The sequence below is a fragment of the Sceloporus occidentalis genome, unplaced genomic scaffold (assembly GCF_023333645.1).
Source record: "Sceloporus occidentalis isolate IW3139 unplaced genomic scaffold, rSceOcc1.0.p SCAF_77, whole genome shotgun sequence".
NCBI lineage: Eukaryota > Metazoa > Chordata > Lepidosauria > Squamata > Phrynosomatidae > Sceloporus > Sceloporus occidentalis.
This window is the reverse complement of record NW_028317057.1, coordinates 2,960,756-2,972,500: the sequence shown is the minus strand read 5'-3', so window position 1 is coordinate 2,972,500 and position 11,745 is coordinate 2,960,756. Positions and strand designations below refer to the sequence as shown.

General features: G+C 36.8%; 1 protein-coding gene across 1 annotated transcript in view; it reads left to right on the top strand.

The window, feature by feature from the left end:
- LOC149285579 (sorbin and SH3 domain-containing protein 2-like) overlaps nucleotides 1–11,745 on the top strand; it is a 56,975-nt gene that overhangs the window by 1,253 nt on the left and 43,977 nt on the right. Inside the window, exons 2-5 of the mRNA XM_089495136.1 lie at nucleotides 1,152–1,280; nucleotides 3,062–3,189; nucleotides 6,696–6,825; nucleotides 10,800–10,972. Of these exons, the coding sequence (XP_089351262.1) occupies nucleotides 1,152–1,280; nucleotides 3,062–3,189; nucleotides 6,696–6,825; nucleotides 10,800–10,972 (560 nt within the window). The remainder of the gene's footprint in view (nucleotides 1–1,151; nucleotides 1,281–3,061; nucleotides 3,190–6,695; nucleotides 6,826–10,799; nucleotides 10,973–11,745) is intronic.

The window sequence follows — 11,745 nt, the reverse complement described above, 5'->3', positions numbered from 1 at the left end:
ACACAAATCTGCTCTATTTTAATGCAGAGACTCGCACAGCTGGTATTTTCAGAAACATTCCACTCTGTTGATGGACAAATATACATCTGTCACCCAAAAATAGGAATTATTTATTGTATATTTGTCACGTCTGTGTTTAGCATCACTAAAACCTCCCAGCTTACAGTGTTCTGCGTATTCTTCATCGTGAATATAATTCTTCTCATGATGCTTACGATTATTGTAATTATATTCACCTACACTACTGGTAGGATATTTAAAGGGAAGTTCTCACCTGCTTTTTATGTGCACCTTTAAATATATGGCGGTCGCATGCATGTTTAATGTATAACCAATGTATGCATGTAAGTGCTATAAGTTTATTATTTCTTCAAAGTTCTAAGGATCCAAAATAATCTTGAATAGGAAGTTACTACATGTAAGGGCTGGTATGTAGTAAGACGTTGGAAGGTGTCACAAGGCTCTACCGATTTTTTTAAAACATCTGCCTTCTAAATTATATTGTTATACAAATGGGTATGCATATGCCCTTGTATGTTAATTATTTTAATAGGTACTAATTAAGCTTTATTAAATAGGTAAACTCTAGTCCACCCTATAGGTATATGTAACTAAACACTTAGGTCAAGAACCACTTGTAACATCTACTTACTTTAATTTCTTTTATTATTCAGAAATTTTAACTTTCTATTATACATTTTTCTATTAACTATTTGTTTTTACATGTATGTAAGTCACCCTTTGAGGCCAGTTTTCTTCTGGTTGCAGCTTAGTGGTGAAAAAAGGGGCAGTGTCTACTAAATCTTCAGAGTGCTAGAACTTCTGCAAAGCACCTTATGTGTTTATCATAAAAGGAGAATATAACTAATATACTGATGTGTACACCTCACAAAAATTTTTCAAAATAAGGTTGTATTTATGTATTATGCTCGATAGTTCCCTAGTTGTGTGATCGCTGGTACAAATTTTAGACCGATAACTGCCAATCCCATAAAATCACAAACTAAATGCGCAAAATTGGCTTGTCCCCGTGTATTGTGTGCTTGAGCTCATGCATCTTTTGCACATTTGTTTCTGTGCGATGGCCTTGCACGTGCTTGTTGTGCTGGTCTGTGTTTTGCTTGCATCACTATCACTTTGTGTGCTTCCAGATAGCGGTGGATATGCTCGCAAACGCGCTGCCATGTCTGTAACACTAACAGCTGTGAAGAGAGTTCAGAGTTCTCCAAATCTATTGGCTTCAGGTATAACAACTAACCAAACCACAAAATGCATCCTTCGTTCAAGCAGGATCTCCATGCTCACGTCAACTAGAATACGTGTCAAAAAAGATCCGTCCTCACGTCGTCTGAGATTTTCAAATAAATAACTACTAGAAAATTACATGCTTAAAATTCATATACTCCACTATATAACATCTTTGATTTCATACAATCTGGCCCTCCTGCCTAATACTTTGAAATTAACTGATATATTCAAAAAATATACTTGAACTGAACTGAACTGGTAACTCCATAACGGAACCAGTAACGGTGAAGCCTTTTTCCGCAGTTTCTCTTTTTACCGTGTGAATAGACCTGTCGGACTTTAAGGTGTTGTATAAATCTCGAGGTTAGTTTGAAATAGAAGATTAGAAACTTTCCTGTCCCATAAAAGTACTCCAAACACAAGTACTTTTTTTCCCAATTATTAGCCTTATGCACTTCCTATTTAACCCTCTATTGCTTATTGCAGATATCACGGTTACCAGAATAGGCACTTAAACTGCAAACCTATGAATTTTACATGTTTAAACATAGTACCGAGTTAATGTTGTTATTCCAGTCTATGAGTCCCGCTTATAGCACTTGTCAATGTTTCCCATTTTCAGATGGCTGATTTCCCAAAAATACTAGCAGTACACATAAGCCGATTGGCAAAAAAGTAAAAACATTTGTCTCATTATCAATATCTTTGAATGCAGTTGTGGTACCGCAATAAAAAGTAAACGTACAACTTTTATAGTCCTCATAAGCTGATACTGAGGCCTGCTAACGATACAAAATGTTCCCAATAAAGGTTGTAACGTTGGTGAATAGAGATATTCTGAAATAAGTCCCTGTGTTCAAGAAGGGGTTTCGTTCTACTATACCAAAGAAAAAAGGACTGCTAGAAGAATATGAAAATCTTGGTGAATAAGCCCTTAGCAGGGGGCTATAGAAACACTGGAGGACTAAAGGGTGAAGATTAATATTGCTAAATTTACATCCTTTAAATATATATCTATTATATATTGTCATTTCCGCTATACACGCACATACTGAGGCATTCCTAGAACCGTATGAGCATTAATAATACAAAATAATATAATTGTTATTGCCTTTTCTTGAGCACGACGCATATAAATTATCTTAGAGAAATTATGAATCATTATTTTAAAATGTCAAAAATAAAAGAGCAAAAAAACATGCTAAAAAATAAATGCAATTATTTCAAATTCCCTTTGCATCCCTGTTTGCCATGAGAATGTGCGGACTTTTTATGTCTTACTTATATGTTAGAAACCATGTTTAAACTTGTGTGCTACCTCAGATTTGTATATCTTGAAGTCAGAGCTATTTGCCTGAATTATAGTATAAGTAATGGAAAAAGCATAAAAGAAATGTACATTACACCTGCATCTTTTATATTATTTGCATAATGTCTCTGTTATTTCCTCATATTAATAACAGTATTTTGTAATTTTTTTTTAGGACACGACTTTCCGTCGGACCCAGGTATAAAATAATTAAATTGGATGCTTTGTGCACTTTCATTGGTTTTGTTTGTAAATTTGGAGTATTTTATATAATTTTAATACATTTTTACACACACAGCCTCATCTAAGTAGGTGACAGTATACAACGTGACAGGGTAGGCATACAAAAAGAGAGCAACTAAGGTGTCAGACTGTCGGTGTACCTTTTTTCTAGAGAAAGAAACATTTTGTGAGCTTTAAAACACGTTGGCAGCTGTTAGATAAATAGGATTACAGAGCTAGAGGACTCAATCCCAGTTTGACCCTAGTCTGATTTGACTCTAGATATCTGGAGGTCATACAATGATTCTGTCAAAGATGGTCTCAATGGTGACTTTGGTGGTTCCTCCCTTGCAGCAAAAGGTTTTCGAAGTGTCCGGCCAAACCTTCAAGATAAGAAGTCACCAACTCAAGTGAGTCAACAGCATGCTCTGTCACATAATTTAATTATTTTATCTCACCACATTAACAAAACTGTTCTGTATGGCACCATCACTTTGCTGTGAAAACAACATGTGAGTAGTGTTGTGTTGTGTGAGAATACACTTTGCCAAGAAAGAGTACTTTCTAAGAGGTGACCAGCATTGGTTGTGGTTGGTGGCCGGTATACTGCGTGTCATTCCAGAACAGTTTTTACTGTTTGTCAAATATATAATGGGCCTAACCGGTTCAGTTATGTCTAACAGTATTTTTATTGTTAATCCCTGACCTTCACAGCTCCAAACCTAAATAAATCACTGTGCACTACTCATATGCATGTGCAGTATATTAATGAAGTGTGGATTTATGCACGACACTATCGCCACAATGATTGTCACAACGCTCTAGAATTTTATATATGCTCCTAGCATAGAGGCAGCCAGACAAAAGTCTGCGATAACTTAAAAATGCTTGCTTGGATTTGCATGCAGTAAGGAGTTTTAGAAGTCCTTAGAAAATGAACAAATATACATTTAAAAAAATAAACAAGTGAATTTGGAGGACTAGACTGTCCCTTTAATTATAAAATCTGAAATTCTTTTTTCAAATGGTAATTTTTTTCAAGTTTCTCACTGCTTTAAGATGCGCTAAAGGTGATGTTACCTGGGGACAGAAGACAGAAGATCCCAGACTATCATTGCTTATGATATTATTTGAAGTTTAAGTCATTCATCATGCTTTGAAATACTATATAGAACATGGCTATAATTACCTATAGTTTGAGGTTACTGAACCTTTATCAGGCATGGTATCCAAACCAAAGAGTTCTGGACAGACAAAAAGCCAAAAAACTATTTAGAACTAATGATTCCACCAAGTCACAACTGACGAGGACCCAATTAGTTTACATTGTGGGCTACCATCCTGAATTAAAGTCAATTTAAAAAATAATGAAACACAAAGTAAAAAAGAAATGGGATTATACGGTAAAACACTTCTGCCACAGACACAAAACTACCGCCTAAAACTGTGCTCATTTAAGGTTTAAATGGTTCAACTGTTTCTAATAATCCATTTTCAACTGCCTGCCCTCAACGCATTAATCCATGGGCATTACTGGCAGATACGCTAATTACATCAACTCCTCTCTCTATATACCTACTATGGCATTTGTTTCATGTCCGGGCAGTCAATGTTTCACAAACCGGTCACAATTAGAACTGCTTACTCTACAATATTCCCCCGTAAAGCAACATACACTTGGCCTCTTCTTACTGAGTAATTGCTCATTTGTAATTTTTATTTTATTATTTATTTATTTTTTTAAAAATAGCTGTTTAAAGATTTGAATAAATACATATCTCTTCTCTGAGACGTTGTGTTTTGTTATTAGAACTTACAAAAATTATATAATGTATGTTGCTGAACCCAAGATTTGTTTAAATTTATCTATATTTCTATATTTCACACAAGTACTCTCTTACCCATGGCCCTCTGCTTAATCACATCATACAACACGTGTGATGTAATCACATACAATATTGATTTGGCTAATGGTATCCAAATGCATAGGCACAGAAGAAGCAAAATGCATCTTTATTTTTAACAATATTTAGCCTTCATGTAGGGTACATATGTTGTCTGCTCAGGCTATTTCCATCTCTTAGAGTCTGAAGCCCGGCAAGGAAATGCATTTAACTGTAGAAAACATTCGATTTACTTGATGTAAAAATTCCATGTAAGATTCCCTGCTTTTCCACTTAAAGCAATGAAAAGCTACTTAGCGCACATTGGTAGGAACCCTCCTGATGTCAAGTATAGGCAAAGAAAGGTGGGAGTTCCCATTTAACTTTGCTGTCTGCGTCCAGAGTTCAGAGTATAACATGTCATGGTTTTAAAAATACCCACCTGACATTGTATACATGTGATATTGTGTGAAAGTACCAAATACTAATGTATTTTTTGTTCTTTTATTTTTTTCTCCTATGATTTATTTTGCTGTGTGATTACATTTGGGGGGGGGGAAACAGCCTCCCATACCTCCCCCTAGGATAGGAAGCTTTCACAGATCACCATCTAATTACCAGCAGAGTGATGACAATCAGCTCCCTGTAACAACCACACTAATCCCATCAGTCGTTCAGAGTTTTACTAATAAGGAAAGCACCAAGTCCTCCGCTAAATCAAACGCAGACATACGGCTGACTCAAACCTCTACTAATCCACAGGTTTCATTCTCTAATACAAGTTTGAAGGCAGAACATATAAACCGCAAACTCATTCACCATGAGCGTAGGCATGAATCTAAGGAACGTAGGGTTTCCACCCTAAAACTAATCTTGCAAGAGATCCCTGCAGATAAAACTCATTTTAACGTGCATCCAAAATACAGTTCTTCCGGGCATGCACCTTCACTCGACCTCTTGTCCCATGCCGATAACGCGTCACTTAAAAAACACACTGCCTCCCTGTCTGTTGAGATAGCGTCTAAATCAACTGTAAAGGCAGAAGATGGAGGCGAAACGCAAGGATCGGCAGCAAAACCTTCTTCTGACGCTCTGAAGGTACCATCTGGTATTTCTGCGCAACAGCCGCCAACTGGTACAGCAACATGGTCTGCAAAGAACCAAGTGGTATACTGTCATCTTTAGTACTTCTAACATTTCTAAATGGCCGGATACAGTGTAGAAGATTAAACTAACCCAATCATGACTTCAGCACCATAAAAAAAACAAGTAAAAATCTTGAGTAGAACAAGTAAACGCTCCAATTCCAGGGGTCTGTGGATCATTTTCCTTTATTGAAACATAATCTTGCTACATAAATGTATTTTATTTTGCTGTACTTCAACTCTAAACTGCAGTAACCTTGATCAAACTATACTGAAAAAGGGACACTCTTGATTCATAGACCCTGTTTAGTTAAAATATGCTGTAGTTACTATTGCTACACTAATATTGAGGTGTTATTCACAGATATGCCTTGAAGGAGAAAAAATAAAATATATATATATAATTTCCCCAAAAATGTTTAATATAGTAAACTACCTGTTTAGATCGGATCTTAAAATCACACGAAGTGTGCATAGATATGTTAAGGTTATATTTTAAGATGGAAAAGTTAAGGACATATTAAACACTTTATTTAATTAGGCTAAGCTAGGTTATGTATGATTGTCTGTGAGCTAAAGTGGAACAATAAGCAAGAATAATTCAAACCAAAATGGCCGAGGGCTAAGCTTTTAGGACATATTCCTGTATTTAACATAGTGTATTAAACATAAATGCCTAGTTTGTACAGCTAACATCTGTTGTAATGGCTGCATTGTAGGTAATGTGTATTTACTGCACTAATATATATTGATCAGAGAGGCTGTTGTGCATTTCTGTAGTGGTGATTAGTATAAATGCATGATTTATGGACGCTGTGCTTTCTGTAGTGTTGATAAACATATGGTTGTACTTCTGTATGATTTAAAAATGTGTTTTGTTTTCTGCAGACCCCAGTGACAGTCAATGGAGGTTCAGGCAGCCCACTGAGTCACTTCCAGCGGCCCTTCTCCCCAACATACCCCTCACCACCTTCCCTTAACTCCAGCATAGCCGTCACACAGCACGGCAGAATGATAGGTACGTCTCTGGGATTTGTTTCTGAAACTGCCGCGGTAATGACTGTGTATAAAAAGAAGGTAATCTCTGTATCAAATAATTCTGCAGGAAAAAACAAACAATGGCAATAATGCTGTCCACAGGAACGAGACTGCTTTATTTGGGTTTACCAAGACAACATCATAACATACATGAGTAATAGAGGAAATATACCACAGGAGTACAAGTGTGTGAGTGTCAGTGGAGTGTAAGGGGTAACTGTGTAAAGTGAGTTACCAATCAGTGAAGGGTACTGTTAATGATACAGCATACGGTTCCTAGCCTGGGGCAGCCCCATTCTGTGAGTGTGTGTGACTTACAGCTTCATTACACTAATAGTGCTTACAGTGGACATGGAGCATATCTAGCTGGGCACCAATTTAACAAACTGATTTGTGGCACAGGTGGCATCCTATGACAGTACCTCGTTTAAAGCCACTGAGCTCTTAATTTCTGCTGCAAATGTTTGTCTGTGGAGATGGCTGCCTAAGTGCTTGATTCTAACTCTGAAGTTTGTAATGCGTTTCAATGTGCAGTATGCAGCACTAAATCATGTACCATGTAGCTTATTTTCCTCTGCGGGTAGAAAAATCATTATTACCTTATGTTTGATGAAGACTGACTGATTTGTGCTCTTTCCCCACTTGAAACACATACAACTTTGTTTAGCTCTGCAAGAGGCAACGCCACTTAAAACTGATCATCAAAGAGTTTTTATTAAGCCCATTAAATGTAGAACATGCCCCGTTAAGAACTGTTGATGTCTCAGTGCATCTGACACAGCAGTCAACCATAATCTACTGCTGGTAATTTAAAGGATTTATGGATGAGAACACCATGCTATGTAATGAGGAAAGTGTCACATAAAGGAGGGATGGACAGCCCCAGAATACCATATAACATGTAGCATGGATGTTCAGCACAAATCCCATAATCCGAGCCGTAGCTAGCTCCTTTTGCACCCGAGGCAAGAAAAGAAAATTGTGCCCCCCACCTATTATTTTACAGAGTTTATTTCATTTACACTGCCTTTACACATACCTGCCCATAAACACACATATACACATACACCGCCTTTACATACCCCTACCTTTACACACACATATGCACATACAGATACAAACACCAGCTTACAAACACACATATACCTACACTGCTCTTACACACATCTGATCATACACACTACCCTTACACACACTTAGCCATACACACACCTACCCATACACACTGCCTGTACACACACCTGCCAGCGTGTAGTGATTAGGGAGCAGGGAAGCCTGGGTCTGAAGTGACATGCTCCATAATGTTGGGGAGATTGTGAGCTCCCCAACCTGCCCTGCAAGCGGCTGTTGCTGATTGGGCGGCTGTGCGCCCCCTCGTAGCTGACCCCTTCCTACATCCCTAAATCACAAAAGCACGTGCTTAATGTTAAACTGTGTGGAGGTGTTATGCTATAGCTACTGTTGTTAACATTTGGTTTCTTAGCTCAAGCGACATCATTTACGTTATTTTAAGTGTTATGTTTTAGCATAAAACAGAGCAAGAAAGCACATACCCAGCAAATACCATTCTGAAACACCAACCTGAGGAATAAATATTGGGGATTCCCAGTCGCAGTGGCAGGCCAAGTAATATATGGCCATATGATGTGATTTATGCGTTAGATAGGAGTTTTTGGAATGTATTCGCTGAGTATGCGCTGAATTCTTGCCTTTATTGGCTAGTAATATTTTAGCAGCAGCCAGGGAATCTGAATGTGTATAGTTTTTTGGGTGTTCTCCATTTCTGTATATATTATTTTTGTTATGTTTTAGCATGTCTGCACGTAAAGGCATATTTTCCCTTTAGGTGAGGGAAAGGCCCCAGGGCTGACAAACACAGTAACAAAGAAAATAAGAGAACAATGTCATAGAAAAAGAAGTGACATGTTACTTTTTATGGAAATACACATTTTACAATGTTTTCAGAATCCAAAGAGAGGGTTTAGAATTTTTATCTGGCGCTATTAATTTAGCCAAGGCATTTTCAAAGTTGTTAGCCAATTTCTATCATGGTAGTTTATATATTCGATTTTGTTTAGGAACACCTTGATGCCGGCTATAAACGGTAAAGTCTAGTTTCTAGCCAGCACGGTATCAGGTAAAGGGCTTTGCTGCTTGTCTCTTCCCATTCACCAACAGGTATAAGGTTTTATTGTAAGAACCTACAAAATTGAATGATCCTAAATCCCATGTCGGGAAGAACTGGTACAACAAAAGACAATATACTTTCCTTTCTACTTATCAGCGAGTACTCACAACTGTTTAAACTCTTATTACTCCATAATTGTGACTAAGTCTACAAATTAAAATTCTGTAAAATGCTTTTTGGCTTTCATCCATACAAAATAAAAAGCCTGCAATAAGAAAAAAACCAGTCTTGATGATGATATTTGTGAAAAGTTTTGTCTGAATATGTTAAAAATAAGGTGTTCTGCTTATATTTTAGTTCAAAGCAATGCATGAATATATTAGAGGAAGTCGTTTTAACTTTTGGATTACAAGAATGTGTGTTAATGGAATGTAACACTGGCACTTAATTAAAGAAAAATACATAGGTTTATAAAATATATATATAATACATGTATGTGTCTTTAATATTATATTAATATATATATATATATATATATATATATATATATATATATATATATATATATATTGCCTGTTCTAAATTCTGGTAAAATCAACTGTACATTGTGTTTTGTATTAAAAACAAAAGGCACATAAACCTTGGAACATCTTGTGAACAATGTGGCTGATATATACATATATAGACAGCTACGAGTTACAAATAGGAGTCACGGAAACAAAATAAATCTATGACAATGTGCCAAAATCAAAAAAAATTCCCTCCTGCTTTTGGAATATTAAAACAGATATTGTACTCCACATTCTTTTTTTTTTTTTTTTGTACAGCCTAAGGTTCGCACCCTAATTAAAATAACCTTTTATTTAAGTAGGTTTAAATTGCAGAGGATGTTTAACTACAGTAAAAATTGAACTATGGGAGACTGTCATGATCTGCTTTGAGGGTCGGGATGTTAAGAAGAAAACCGCTGCATTATTTTTATGATTCTAAATACAGAATTTTCCATTTTCAATACAATAAAAGTCTAAAACATATAGTATTAATACATTTGATTGCATTATGTGATATTATTATTGTACTGCTCTCTAAAGCTACACTTAATACCCCCAATCTCAACCCCAAATGCTTTCTGGCAAGGACCCAAAGTGGATAGCAATTTCTGCTGACAGTTTTAAACCCCTTGAACTGTTTTCTAATATATTAGTCTATTCTACAATATTAAAATATTAAGGTAGCGTAAGCAGGACTTGCATATGTACAGATGCGGACGCGGCAATCAGCCAATGCTGGTGATCAGACAGGAGCGATGGTGTTTCAGAATTTTGTATAGAGGTTTGGAAATAATTAGCACACTTAACATCTTATCTAGACAGGCAATGATGTAGTAGGTAATAGTGCCCTTGTATATGTAAAGATTTTTAGAAAATATGAAGCCAAGCCAAAAAGTAATATTGGAAAGATCGTCCCGAAAGAGCAATATAAATGCAGATAACTTTAAGGCACGGAACACCTAATGTTGGTACATAGGACCAAGTTGCAAATTAAATCCTCTAAGTATTGTCCGTATTATGCTTGTATTTAAAAAACCCATCAAGCACAGAAATGGTTGCACTATACCATACACATGGGTCAAGGTAGGTCATAGGCCAATCATACAGTACTCATGTAAAGAACGTCAACATACAAAATACAGAAAGTTAATTGGTGGTGTTGTATAGTTTGCCTCTGACAAGCAAATGGGTTGCAAGGAGGCTGGCAGAACTGGACCGTTACCAGTATGCTGAGAATCATCACATTGAAAAGATATCATTGCCTTTCGTTTACAGAATCCACAGACTCCTACTCCCAGCAGTACCAGTCGGAGGTCACCAGAAGCAGCAGTACCATACCAATCTGCCGGACCTCCGAAGAGGAGAAAAGGGTCACCGTGATTAAAGCGCCACACTATCCAGGCATAGGCCCTGTTGATGAGTCTGGAATCCCGACAGCAATTAGAACGGTAGGGAATTAAATCTTTAGTCTTTTGTATAGAGGAAGGAGTGATGTGTACAATATTAATTTTGTAGTAATTTTGCTCACTGTCAGGACTACCTCTCCAAGTGAGTAACCAATCTGTGTTCCTCGGTTCAGGACAGGGAAGCAAATAGTTTGCTTGATTGATCGCAGACAGATTATTCGGCCATTACGGCTCCTTTAAGAGCTAATGGAACATGGATACATCTGATTAAATATTGACTATATAATCTAGGTTCGTCAAACTGCAAGCCACGAGGGCCACAGACACAGCATGGTTTCAGTAAATCATTACTTTGAAACTAAATGATTTCAAAAGTTTTGAACGTTTTGACTGACTTGGGACATCCTACATATCCTGGTATGGTTGTCAAATAGAGAATGGGGATACTGGGGGTTTAAGTATTAGGTATAGGATAAAGTCAAATGTTAAAAATAAATTGGCTCAACTAGTCCTTTAAACTATGAAAACTAAATGATTACAGTGTTTGGCATGATCTTCTGGGGATCAAAGGGTTAATGCAGTATCTTACACGGGCAAATGTCTCGTATCCATGATTATATATACTTGTGAACTATAACTAACTACCGCTAACTTCTTGAAATTGCAGTCCACGGCACCTCTAACATTTGGAGGTTTTAGGCAGTTTCCTTTTTTTCCAAAAATCAAAACCTTCTCACAGCCCAATTTAACTGATTAGTAATTGTCAGCTCTATGAGAGGCGTATACTGTGATGGCTAGAAACTAGACTTTGATGG